We start from the raw sequence: 14049 nt of genomic DNA, 5'->3' as shown, positions 1-14049 counted from the left end.
TTACATTTCTGTTTGCATTGTAGGCTTTGTGAACAAAAAATAGCACAGTGCGGATACGATAAATAATTTAAATATACAAAGAAATGACTGACAAATGACCGTTACCAGTAATCAAAAAAAAGGAATGTACTAAAGCGAAAACAGGCCATGCATTTCATACTTTTATACTTTCAAAGTATAATTTTTTTTGGAAATCGAATGGCTTGTAGATCGGCTATTTCCACTATTCTTGGACAGCTGAATTCATACAGATGAATGGAAACGATAATCGCGATTATCTCAAATAATTGCCTTTAGGCGATTAATAATGTACTAATGGTTGACGGGCCGTTACCTGGGCGTCCTTCCTGAACACCACGTTGGTGTGCAGGATGCGGCTCAGCTCGCGCAGGAAGCCCATGGAGTTGTTGTGGAGCTGGTCGGGCAGGATGTTGACCACCAGGATCAGGCGGCCAAACGCCAGCTTGGGCACGTTGTCGGCACAGTCCAGGCCGTCCCACTCGCACTCGGCGTTGTTGCAGCCCTGGTCACAGTGGCCGTCGGCGTAGTGGTCCTTACAGTACTGGTCATACAGCGGGCTGGGGGAGGGAGGGAGGAGAACAAGCGTTTCGTTTAGGACCGTGGTTCTCAAAGTGGGGTCCGGGGACCCCCAGGGGTCCCGAGCAAAATGAGATAATATGGCATCAAAATTCTCATTTGAGATTTGAGTCAAATGTAAATGGCATTACAAATCAAATCTATTATTATTATTATTATTATAATTATAGAGTAACTGATATATTAGTCTGGCTATTGGTCATTATGAGACTTATGAGAAAACTAATCTGTATCAGTTAATTGCCAAGACCAATAAAAAGGCTGTCCTGATTGTTATCCACTATCGACCTGGTGTCCTTATTTTTTGGGGCATGTCATTGTAGGTATTCAACTAAACGTTTAGACTTAAAACGTGCCACTCACTTGCACTGTCCTTCCAGGCTCTGGCAGTCAAAGCCGTCGTACAGGCATCCGGCGTTGTCGCACTGCGAGTCACACTGGCCGTTGTTGAAGTAGCGCCAGCACTGCAGCGACGCCGAGCAGTTCTGCCACGGGTCGTTGAAGTTGAGCGAGCAGTCGCCGCCGTCCCACTCGCACGCGTGGTTGTTGCACTGGAGGTCGCAGTACATGTCGCCCTTCTGCGCGTCGCACTGCGGGATGTCGCAGCTGACCTCCACGTCCGACGGCGGCGGCGCGACGTCGTGTCCGATGCCGCCCGAGAAGCTGGGGTCCAGGAAGTGGCAGCGGAGGCCGTTGAAGTTGGTGGGACAGACGCAGTGGAAGAACGGCGCCTCCGAGATGTACTCGCACGTGCCGCCATTGTAGCAGGGGTTGGAGTTGCAAGGGCTGTCGGTAGGATACTGGCACTCGGGGCCCGTGAAGGACGGCGTGCACAGGCACTTGGGACTCTTGTGGCCCGAGATGCAGGTGCCGCCGTTGCGGCAGTGGAGGCTGCCGCAGGCCTGCGCGTCGTACTCACATGTGGAGCCGGTGGAGCCCTGAACAGAGAGAGAATCACAATCAACTTTATTGTCACATCAGACAATTAAAGGTGGAGAAGAGTGAGTGAGATAATTTTTTTGTGCCATCTCTCAACATCGCAGTTACAGGAGGAGTTAGAATAGGGAAAGACAGAATAGAGAGGAAAGGAACACACAACACAGAACAAGTATAACAAGTACAGTCAAATCAAAAATCTAATGTTCAAAAACTAGCTTTTTGTGTAACGATAAAAAAAGATTTAAAAAAAAGTTAAACGTGTGTGTGTGTGTGTGTGTGTGTGTGTGTGTGTGTGTGTGTGTGTGTGTGTGTGTGTGTGTGTGTGCGTGTGCGTGCATGTGTACTCACAGGAGGACATTTGCAGATAAAGCCATGTGGTGTGTTGCTGGCTACAGCACAAGTCCCTCCGTTACGACAGGGTTTCCCCTTACAGCCATCAAACACAGTGTCACAACGCTGGCCTGTGAATGGGTTAGACAAGATACATAAGGTTTACTGATGATTCAAGCTAAATTTTACCACTTTCAACCTGCATCATTATAGGTGATTTTTGTGAATCACCTATAATTATTGTGAAAATATTGAAAGTGGTTTAAATGAATTCAAACGTTCCCTTCACAAATTCCCTCCCGAAATCCCCCTAAGAAATTAAGCGTAAAACATCAATCCATCCATGATGAGAGTAGCGTATGGCCTGCCTGGCTGGCCTGCTTACCGGTGTATCCAGTGCGACAATCGCAGCGGTAGTTGTTGGTGAGCTGGATGCAGTTGTGCGTGCCCCTGGGGTCACAAGGGTTGGACAGACACTCGTTGACGTCACCTTCGCAGCGCTCCCCTACGTAACCCAGGGGGCAGGTGCAGTGGTAGCCCCCCACGCGGTCCATGCATTTGCCCTTGTTGAAGCACTTGGGCTCATTGGTGACGGGGTCGGTGAACGGATTGCAGTCATCAACGTTAATCTCGCAGTGCACGCCTGAGGGAGAGGCGCGGGGGACAAACAAACATTAGTTTCTGGCTGCATCTTATTATGGCCACGCTCCAAAAAAAATCCACTTTTGAAATCAATTTCTTCAGACTTTTTATTGGTTCTTAGCCGAAACGACAAGACATTGTTAAATTCCGCTGGTCAGAATTTCACCAGCAACATGTCAGAGTTGTACTTTTTTCCTGGCAGCTACACAACAACTCCGCCGGCACGTTGGCTGACCCACAAGACACGCTGCCTTCATGTCCGAGAGGAAAATCAATGGTGTATTTGACAGGTGGGTGGGTCGGTGGGTGGTTTGGGGAGGGGGATCGAGACGAAATAAAAAGGCGGATGAGTTTTGCAGACGTGCTCTGGGCAACGTTAAGCCCTAATTAATGAAGCGTGGAGGAGAAAACGAGGGGCGGGCGGAGCAGGGATGGGCAGAGAGAGAGAGAGGGAAGTGTGTGTGTGTGTGTGTGTGTGTGTGTGTGTGTGTGTGTGTGTGTGTGTGTGTGTGTGTGTGTGTGTGTGTGTGTGTGTGTATGTGAGGTCCACTGACCTTGGGTTCCCCGGGGACAGGAGCATTTGTAGGTATTGATCAGGTCAATGCAGGTGCCCCCGTTCTGGCACGGCTGAGAGAAACACTCATTGATTTCGTCCGAGCAGTTGGTCCCCACATACCCTGGCATACACTGAGAGAGAGAGAGAGAGAGAGAGAGAGAGAGAGAGAGAGAGAGAGAGAGAGAGAGAGAGAGAGAGAGAGAGAGAGAGAGGAGAAGAATGACAGACAGAGAAAGACAGATAGATGTAGAAGAGAGAGGGGAAGGTTCAATCAATGACCGACATGAAAAGGAGGCTTGTTTTTGTTTACCTGGCAGTTTTCTGGGCCCGCGTTCTGCCAAGGCCAGCAGATCTCTTTATTCCGTGGGAGATTAGCATTGGCGAGCAGTGTGTCTTCTATTTATAAACAAACCTCTTCATTAGGCTGCCCACTGATGTTGTGAATAAGAACTAACAGAAACTATTGGATGTGGGAGATGAAAGACTGCATGCTGTTGCTCCTGAGCATTTTGACTTAATTCAGTTTGGGTTTGTGATCCCAAAATCTACTTCGTATTGAACACACCTACTGTACAAAAGAATTTTGAAAAGTGCAGCAAAAATAACTTGGGCCAGCTGCCAATGGCATGATTTTTGATTTTTCCTCTCTTTTTAAACAACTAGAGGTTCGGTGCATCGTTGCACCGCCGATCCAACTGATATGGGCATATATGGAGGCATATTCGCTGTCGTCTTATTCGTGTCCACGCATGCGCTGTGTAAGTGGGAAAATGTGACGCATATAATGTAGTTATACAGGAGCACACGGTGCAATAATGTACAAATACACAGTGTACGGTAAATATGAAAGTTGCAAGCATGAAATGTAGTTTATTGGATTTCCCATGGCATGCATTATTATTTGTGCATCGTGTGGAAGCAATTGCACTGCTGGTGTGGTAGAAGAAGGCACACGGATAAACAGGAAGTCCACCCACTAGGCGATTCTAATATACTGTAGGAAGACTAACAATACGCTCACACTGAGGCCAGCAACAACCAATGGTACCTACTAGGCGGGCAGATGTGTTCCAACATTAGAACCACCAGAGATGCACACCAACTGTCTACTACAGTTGTCATACCCGCCTGTGAGCTCTAGGGCATGGCTGGTGGCATGAGTCTCCTGGAGCTCACGCACAAGTCACTTAATCTAAAAAATGTCGGCACAAAAATTCTATTTTGTTTATTCATACTATAGGTGAATCGCAAACAGAACATACAGTATAGTATACACATATATAGGAGCCAACATGTAAAATGATGGGCTCTCCTGTACTGCATTCCAGCTCCTGAATATTAACTAGCTTTTTAAGTAGCTGTAAAAGGAATCAATATTGAGCAAGTTCTCGCCTAAGATTTCATAAGAAACAATTCCCTGTTGTACTATATACGGAGGTGAAATATTGAACTTTTAAATACCAATTCATACAAACAGCAAGTTTTCCTCAAGGCCATACCTTGCAGGAGTAGCCTCCTAGGAAGTCAGTGCAGGAGGCTCCATTTTGACAGGGGTTGGGGGTGCATTCGTCCACCTGCGCCTCACAGTAGCTGCCTGTGTAGCCCACCTGGCAGTGGCAGATGTGGGTGTACCCCGCGTCCTTACACTGGCCTGAGTTACGACACAAGTGAGCCACGTCCACCCCTAGACGAAGAGAAAGAGGGTACTGAGTTAGGAATAGTCGCTGTCAGGGCAGAAACCATTCTTGCCCTGTCATTTTAAGATTTCCTTGGCTATTCAAAAAATAGCAGATATACAAGCTCATAGCGCGGCACTCGGTGCAGCTTGTAGATCTGCTATTTTTGGAAAAATCATGAAAATGTGTGCAAATATATATTTTTTTAAGCGGACATTTGTAACTCAAATCTTTGCTTCTGGGGGTCCCTGGAACTAAATATTTTACAAATGTTCGCTTTAAATAAATATATATTCCAAATTTTGCACAAATTTTCACATTAAAAAATAAAATAAAAATAGATTACCGTAATAGCCAAAGAAATCTGACACAGATGTGTCTTAATGGGTTAATCACATGCTCTTAACACTTTTCATTGATTAAATTGGACAACCATTTTCAACCCGGCATCCCTATTTTGTGCATGTCATTATGGGCCATGTTACCTCTCTGCTTGGCTGCCACCTCACAGGACACACTGGGCACGTCGCAGTACAGGCCGGTCCAGCCTGTCTTGCAGTCACAGCTGTAGGTGGTGCCCGTCTGCCAGCAGCCCCCCCCGTTCTTACAGGGCGACAAGTCGCACCAACGCACCAGGTTCTGCCAGGAGAAAAGGTTTGGTATATTTACATCAGTAGCAGTTGCATACTTAACCACTTTCAACCCCTTTTCACCTGTTTTCAATATAGTGAAAATAGCAGATCTCGCAATGCATTGATATGAAAAATATTTTTTTTAATTTGTACTTTTGAATATTTAAAAGCAATACTCCAGTACTATAATTAAAATATGAATTTGACTGAGCAACTTTCACTTGTAGTAGAGTAATATTTGACCAGGAGTATCTATACTTTGACTCAAGTTGACTGGGGTTGAGTACTTTGTCCACCACTGAGTGCAGTATGGTGTGATCCTAGATCTACTGCAGTCTGCAGCTATGACAATGTCAGCAGGTACAGTAGAAAGTAGGGGTGTGCCGATATATCGTCCCGCCATATATCACAATACGTTTTCGTGACGATATGTATCGTTTTGGAGAAAAATAAATATATATATATATATATATTTTTTTTTACAATAATAATAATCAGGCATGCAAACAGCCCTGAGGTGAAAAGGGTGACAACATGTTGGTTTTTTTGGGGTCAGGTGTCACACTATTGCCCTAAGTTTGCCTGTCTGAGTAATGCAAAAATAGAATTATTTGTTTGTATTCAGGCGCGCGGGAAGTCCTTAATACCTAGGGGGGCGCGGGCGCGCGATTTTTTTTTGTGATTTTCTGTGTTTTTCCCCACACAAAAAGGCAGAAAGACAGTGCAAACACCAGGTTGAAGTTCATCCATGACCGTAACAGACTGCTATGATCCATAAAATATATATATATTATAAAAAATAAAATAAAATAAAATTTTTTTTTTTTTTTTCTTCCCATCACCAGGGGGGCTGCTCCCATCACCAGGGGGGCTGCAGCCCCCATAGCCCCCCTTTCCCGCGCCACTGTTTGCATTTGCTTTTTTTCTCCCCCATATATTTTCATAATAAAAAAGTGCGTATCGTATTGTATCGTATCGTATCGTAATCGTATCGAAATCGTATCGAAGTTGTGAGCCCAATATCGTATCGTTTCGTGAAATTAGTGTATCGGCACACCCCTAGTAGAAAGAGTACATTCTGAAGAAAAAGTAGTGCAAGAACATCCACTAATGCTATTGAAGGTGGTGTCATATCATTATACTTCATGGTGTATCATTTTGCTCCGTAGATTACTGTAAGTGTTTATGCACTAGAAAATGCATACAAGCTCGCTATTTTAGCTATTTCCGTCTTTTATTTAATTTAATTTTAAGCAGAGCCAGGTGTTATGGCTATTCGGGCGTCCTTGGCGTGGAAAAGCCAGGTAATTACAGTGGAGGCCGTTGTCTACCTGACAGTTGTGTCCGGTGTAGCCGTGAGGGCAGGTGCACTTGTAGGTCCCGTAGCTGTCCTGACACGTGCCTCCATTCAGGCAGGGTTTGGAGTCACACTCGTTGATGTCATGCTGGCAGTAGCTGCCAATGAACCCCGGGGGACACCGGCACGTGAAGGTGTTGATGCCATCCACGCAGGTGCCTCCATTGAAACAAGAACTGAAAAAAAGAGAATAAGCTGAGAATCCTCACCAACACCATACATAAACATTATTCTCTGAGTTATTAAGAAAGAGACGAGAGGAGATAATTAAGAGTTTGTAGCTTGTTAATCTGCTATTTAAAAAAAACGAATATTGTTTTTTGTTATTTTTTTCTAAAAAGATTTTAGAATATTCTTTTAAAACGTTTTTTTATAGGGGCACCAGGTTGAAAGTGTTTAAAGGCTTGTGGAACAGATACAATGCCAGACATGTTTCCAGCCATTTGTTTAGTAACCACTATTCCACCAGAGGGGGCAGTAGTGGACAAGGAGAAGGGGTTTTGGGATCAAAGCCCAAGACTGTGAACCTGTCGACCTAAACAGAGTCAGCAGAGGCCAACCTGTACAATTTAAGTCACAGATTTTTTTCCATTTGGACTGCTCTCTTTTAGCTATTGCACTGCTCCAATTTGATCAAAGTGGCTTAAAACAAGAGGCGAGAGGCCTACCTCTCAGTGCAGTCAGGTGTGTTGTTTTCACAGTGTATGCCGCTGAAGCCCGGCGGGCAGGTGCAGGTGTAGCTGTTGACGCAGTCGGTGCAGTTGGCGCCGTTCTTGCACGGGTTGCTCTCGCACTCGTTGATGTCCTCCTCGCACTTGGTGCCCCGGAAGCCTGGCGGGCAGGTGCACATGAAGCCGTTCACCTCGTCTTTACAGAGACCCCCGTTACTGCAAGGGTCTGGTGAGCAGGGGGGGGGGGGGGAGAAAAGAGACGTGGGGGTTAGTCGTTAGCTTAGCTCAGTCTACCCCCGAATACGTTTGGGTTTGGTGAGCTTTTGTTTTGAGCTATATCCTCCTCCAAGAGCACTAAAGTGATATGGCAGATGGAAGTGATGGTGGATGAGTGTCAAAACTATCAGGGGCCATGAAGGAAAGGAGGTATGGGAAAGAGGACCGGACTGATTTTCAACTGAAAGACGGGGGGTCCTTGAAATGAAAAAGGTGGAGAACCCAGCATTAGCCCTTACTGGGTGTGCAGTCGTCGACGTCGGTCTCGCAGTTGCGTCCGGTGTAGCCCGGCTTGCAGCCGCAGTGATAGTTCCCCATGGTGTTCTGGCAGGTGGCTCCATTGCGACAGGGGTTCTTCACACACTCGTTGATGTCCACCTCACAGGTTTGACCTACAGTATGTGGTTGAGAGGACAGATTAGGGCTTGGTCACCTTTTATTTGCACATTTTGATCCTGTGTCCAGAATCACATAAGTAAACACAGGCAGCTCTCGATGTTAAGATGGCGTGAATGCAACCTTAAGGACCCAAATTGGTTCCATTCTTCAGAGTTAAATGAACGCAAGCATGCCTTTACCTTGCAGACAGAGGAGAAACTGTATTGTGTACAAATGGAACCGAATGGACCCAACATGTCCAGTTCAATTTGTACACTCTTCAATTAACCACTTAAAGTCTACTTTGTTGACCTGGGTCCACCAGGGTTCTATACTAGGTCCCCCTCCTTTTTTCCCTCCCACCAAATCTCTTGGTCGAAAATAGCCGATCTACAAGCTCACAAGGTGAGCTTGTGCTATTTTCTCAGAATGCTTGCCCCCAGAATACGGACGCTAGGGTTCATGTGGTTAAATAACAATAAGGCTTTTTACTCTGATTCCTTTACCTTGCCATCCATCGGGACAGACACAGGAGAAGCTCTCATAATCCTCCGACTCCTTACACACGCCTCCGTTCTTGCAGGGTTTTGGACTGCAAGGGGCCAGCAGGGTCTCGCAATTTTCTCCTACACAAGGATTAAAGCAAAAACTAATTGTTATGCCGTCTGTGATTTGGAGTCCTACACACTAGCGCTGTGAATTATGATGTTTAGGTACAATATTATTATTCTAAACCTATATTCTTGATGTTCAACCAGTTGAAGAAATTGCAGATTGACGCTTTAACCTTTGCTTTTATGAAATATCCGAGACCATTAGGGTTTTATGGAAGATGCTTCTGAACATCAATTTACAATTTAATCAATAGAACATGTATTCTATTGTTAGTTTGACCCATTCTAATAATTCTTTAATCTTATAAAAATGATAGAAATCAGGAAACTGAGAACTTTAATCCACGCCTACAACACAGACACACGCAGGCCACACGTGCATTATTACACACAAACCCCCAATCGTGAACGTTTAAAAAGAACTGAGCTCAACTATTATTGTTTTCGACCACCGGCTATCGCTGCGTGGAAGCCGTGAGCGCGGCGATAACCTGACCCACAAAGATAGAACCTCCATTGGTTCGTTGGATGATCATTCAATCAGTCCTATCAGAAACCTGCGGGCCCAGAGGCTCCGTCGGTGTTAGAGGCCTGCCTGCCGAGACGTTTCCCTATCTGTTTCCACAACACCCGCCTCGTACAGGAAGCCGGCTCCGGTTTCCGGCCATTGTCAAACCATTTGCTGTTCTGTGAGACAGGAAGCAGGCAAACAGGAAATGTGTCAAGCTCCTGTTCCCACCCCGTCACCAGCAAGAGCCCTTTATTATTGCGAAGGGCCAGTAGATTTTTCCGAAAAGACGATTCGGTTTATAAAAAAAGGAAAAAAAGGATAAAGGTTTGCCCCTACGGCGTTCCATCATTATCTGTTTTGTCAAATAATAATAATAAGAGAGAGGGGAGGACGCGAAGGGTTGGAGAGAAAATGTTTTCATGCTTTGTTATCAGGAATACCAGCGAAGACTCACAGAGTCAATAAAAGGCTTCATTCAGGGGCTTACAGTGGTGGAAAGTAACTAAGAGTTACATTTACTCAAGTACTGTACTTAAGTACGATTTTGAGGTACTTTTACTTTACTTTAACTTTTTGTACATTTTTCAATACTTTCTATACTTCTACTCCACTACATCTCAGAGGCAAATATTGTACTTTTTACTTAACTACAATTATTTGAAAACTAGTCACCAGTTTCTTTGCAGATTTAGGTTATCATTACAAAACCAATTAATCCCTATTTCATTATTCGGCTATTCGAAAATAGCCAAGCTACTGTACAAGCTACTGCTATTTTTCGAAAAAGTTTGACAAATATTTGAAATATTTAACTATAAATTAAATATAATTTAAATATGTGATGGCAATACTTTTGTACTTTTGCTCAACTAAAATTCTGAATACAGGCCTTTTACTTGTAACATAGTATTATATCGTGGTATTCTGAGTTCTTCTTCCATCACCACCGGTGACTTAAAGCTTGCGAGGAAGTCTTGCTGCTGAACTTTGCTCGAAGGCTACGGTACGTTGGCCGAGGCACGTTTCTGTTGTGACTTAAAGGACATGGATGGCTGGACACGTTCCCAGAAAGGAAATGCCTGAGCTCAAGGCGGTCGTGACAGGCATATGGAGCGTGTTTGTGATAATATTTTCATACCGGTGTAGGGCAGAATGCAGTTGCACTTGTAGCCGGCCACGTCGTCGATGCAGGTGCCCTGATTGAGGCAGGGGTTGGAGGCACATTCGTTGATGTTGGTCTGGCAGCTTGGCCCTGTGGTTCAGAAAGGTTCATATTAAACCATTATAAATGTAATAATTGAGAACTACTGTAACATCCCGGCCTTGGTAAAAAAAAATTGCCCACCCTGGACCCCAGAGTGGGACACCGGTACCCTCACTGTAACATTGCTGCTTATAGTTACTGTCGGGCAGAAACCTCAAGGCCCTAATACACGTATCAACTGTTTCATCAACATAAACAGACAACATAAACATCAATGAGCAACATGATGAGTCACGGGCAGCAGCTCCAACTCCAAAAAAATGTTTTTGCCAAATAATTGCCACAATGCTTACATAATGCAATTCCTTTCAATAGAAAAGTGAAATGTCAACATCGAAAATGTATATAGGGCCTTTATATCTCCATATTATATATACAGTGTGTGTAAGCCAAACATGCAGACACTGACCAGTGAAGCCCATGCGGCAGGTGCAGACGTATCCGCTGGTCATGTCCTTGCAGGTCCCTCCATTCATGCAGGGGTTGGACTCACACTCGTTGTTGTTGATGTCACAGTTTTTGCCGCTCCAGCCAGAGTCACAAAGACACTTGTAACTGAGGAGGGGGGGGGGGGCAAATATTGCACTGATTAACCACTTACGGTAAACTCTCTATACGTTCTTACTAGTAAACCTGCTTAACTCGACCTGAGCCGGTGTCAAACGGTGTCATTGTGGAGATGGACTCACCCGTTGACCTTGTCTTCACAGTGACCGTGGATACAAGGGTTGCTGAGGCACTCGTTGACCTGGGAGTTAAGGTGCAACGGTTAAAAAATAACCGGTAACCGATCATTTAATAACAAGATAATTGATTAATAATCAATCCTAATTTTGGGTATGTCATTATTAGGCGAAGATTAAAAAGAAAACGTTCACAAATATTGAAAATAGTTAATGTACGAGCTCACACCGCCTCGCATTGAGACACGTTGTGAGCTTGTAAATCTGCTATTTTCAATATTTCTGCACGACACCATCGCGTGACAAAGTATAAAATAGGGCTTATTCATTACAAATCGAAAAAGTATTCAACAGAATAATCGCTAAGAAGAAAATGGATAGCTGCAGCACTCCTGTACCTGGGCGGAGCAGGTGGGGTCGTGGTAACCTTCCGGACAGGCGCAGACGAACTTGTTGATGCCGTCGATGCAGGTGCCGCCGTTGTGGCAGGGGTTGATGGCACACTCGTCAATGTTGATGTTACACATGGTACCTGGTGGAACACGTCACATGACTTCCTGTCAGGTTGCAAGTAACCACACATTCTGTTTCTACTGGTTCTTACAGGGCTGGTGGGCAATACGGTATGTTGAATTGTCCAGGATGATAAGATATATTTTCTTCTGTTTCTATGTTCTTATTTCTTTACAGTGACAATGTCAAGACATTGAATTGTGATGTTTGGTGGTCCCTATCATGATTATCATAGTGGTTCTCAAAGTGGGATCCGAGGACCCAGCAAAATGGGTTAATATAGCATCAAAATCACTTTGACCCTTTTTTATACTTTGGATACAAAAAAATAGTCAATATACTGTACAAACTTCTATTTTGGAAAAAGTTTGAAAAATATTTAGGATTTTTTTTTATAATCTTAAAAAACGTAACACTATTCTTATGGGGTCCCTGGCACAAAATCTTTTCAAATGGAGGTCCGCGGCCAAATACATAATTTGTGGGTCCTTGACATGAAAATGTTTGAGAACCACTGATATGGGTGATATTGTGTTTGAATTCAAACGATCAGTCTTTCAGTCAGTCTACACTGATGGGCATCACAACAACATAAAGACATTGCGGTAACATCAGCAAACCGCAAACATAAGCAATCATTCTGAAATAAAACAAAACAAAACATGAAAGCCACACACACACACACACACAACCGCACATAGAGCCATCTATACCTTTTCACGATAACAGTATCAATTTACAGAGAACATGAGGGCCTTTTAAGTCGCCTTTTGTCGGCCCACTTGAAGCATTGACGCCATTCAGGCAGGTGCCACAAAGTACATAAAGACCCCCCCCCATTTCATAAAGCAAAGACCGACTCCCAACCTTTTAAGAGCTCAACTTTCAGGAATCTTTGAGGGAATCTTTTCTCCTGCTCAGATCCCCGGTGACCATGTGTGTCAATGTGAGTATGTGTGTGAGTGTGTGTGTGTGCGTGTGCATGTGTTCCCTCTTTGTGTGCGAGGGCAGCTTGCGTGTCCTAACAGCGACAGGTTGGGGGACAAGGGAGGGGCTGGAAAGTGACACCGGCGGCCGGGCCTCGGAGGAGCGTGCTCGCTCGCTCGCCATCTGTCACCCTCCCCCTTCAGGCCCACACTCCACCGGCCATACCTCCCATCCCGTCCCGTTCCATCCCCTCGCCCTGCTTTTTCTCTCCCTCTTTTGTCTCGTCGTCACCTGAGAAGCCTGATTAGGGAGCCCCACCGTTAGCCTTTAACTTAAAAAAAATCACTTCTGCTGGTGGCACATAGGCCTTGGTGCAGGTTGCACAGGGTTTCAGACGCAGAAGCACAAATTCATATTAATTTAACACTGAAAGTTTAACCCAGAAGGGTCAGATTTGGAACACTGCATTTGCTGTTTTAAAATTTAAGGGGGGCGATCACACCGAGACGCGTCGGCAGCAAAACTGTCGTTTTCCTAAGGTACAGCTCAGCTGTCATGCGCTCCTCTCACATTTTTCGAAAGGTTTTTAGGCACGGATTCAAATATTCTCAACTTTTCAGTCCAAGGTGCTCACAACGCACTAACAAGCGCTGTGAGCTTGTAGATCGCCTATTTTTGAATTTCCTATTTTTGAGAAAAACATTAGTGAAGTCTTTCAAATTGATTAGAATTGGGTTTTAAGTATAAAATCTCAAATGTCGGTAAATCTGTGCTCAAGAACTCTCCAAAATCGGGGTCGGCATTGGACCCAAAGATCTGGCATCGGTCGGGCTCTAACGTGCACGTCACGACCATCAGGTACTTACCACTGTAGCCTGGCTCACATGCACACTCATAGCCATTGATCTTGTCAATGCAGGTTCCATAGTCACAGGGGTTGCTCTTGCAATCGTCTATGTTGATTTCACAGTTCACGCCTGGGGAGGGAATGAGGGTTTGGATTAACCGCAGATTCTGGACAATTGTGTGTGTGTGTGTGTGTGTGTGTGTGTGTGTGTGTGTGTGTGTGTGTGTGTGTGTGTGTGTGTGTGTGTGTGTGTGTGTGTGTGTGTGTGTGTGGTCCCCCTACCTGTAGTGCCCTTGGGGCAGACGCAGACATATGCATTCTCGCGGTCCTGGCAGGTGCCTCCGTTCCTGCAGGGCTGGCTCAGACACTCGTTGATGTTGGTCTCACACAGGCGTCCAGTGTACCCGGGGTGACAGTGGCAGGTGAAGGAGGCCAGGCCGTCCTTGCAGGTGCCATAGTGACACGGGTCAGAGTAGCATTCGTTGATGTCTGTCTCGCAGTGCCTCCCAGAGTAGCCTTTGGATGAGAGAGATGAGAGATGAAGAACATGAGATGAGGGAGAAGATGAGATGAGGAAGATAAGGGAGATGAGCAAAATGAGGGAATTGAGAGATGAGCAACTATCGATTATTTTCT

General features: G+C 45.1%; 1 protein-coding gene across 1 annotated transcript in view; it reads right to left on the bottom strand.

Moving 5' to 3' along the window:
* notch1b (notch receptor 1b) overlaps positions 1–14049 on the bottom strand; it is a 54599-nt gene that overhangs the window by 10929 nt on the left and 29621 nt on the right. Inside the window, exons 11-27 of the mRNA XM_080434422.1 lie at positions 13696–13929; positions 13433–13543; positions 11525–11658; positions 11133–11191; positions 10853–10998; positions 10318–10431; positions 8561–8680; positions 7916–8068; positions 7398–7626; positions 6704–6905; positions 5226–5379; positions 4564–4748; positions 3063–3195; positions 2252–2509; positions 1885–1997; positions 961–1535; positions 335–578 (exon numbers count right to left, since the gene is read on the bottom strand). Coding sequence (XP_080290548.1) covers positions 335–578; positions 961–1535; positions 1885–1997; positions 2252–2509; positions 3063–3195; positions 4564–4748; positions 5226–5379; positions 6704–6905; positions 7398–7626; positions 7916–8068; positions 8561–8680; positions 10318–10431; positions 10853–10998; positions 11133–11191; positions 11525–11658; positions 13433–13543; positions 13696–13929 — 3164 coding nt within the window. The remainder of the gene's footprint in view (positions 1–334; positions 579–960; positions 1536–1884; positions 1998–2251; positions 2510–3062; positions 3196–4563; positions 4749–5225; positions 5380–6703; positions 6906–7397; positions 7627–7915; positions 8069–8560; positions 8681–10317; positions 10432–10852; positions 10999–11132; positions 11192–11524; positions 11659–13432; positions 13544–13695; positions 13930–14049) is intronic.

This window comes from Gymnoscopelus braueri, assembly GCF_963280865.1.
Source record: "Gymnoscopelus braueri genome assembly, chromosome: 7".
Classification (NCBI taxonomy): Eukaryota; Metazoa; Chordata; class Actinopteri; order Myctophiformes; family Myctophidae; genus Gymnoscopelus; species Gymnoscopelus braueri.
Note: the sequence above shows the minus strand (reverse complement) of the source record. Positions and strands in the feature narration are given on the sequence as shown.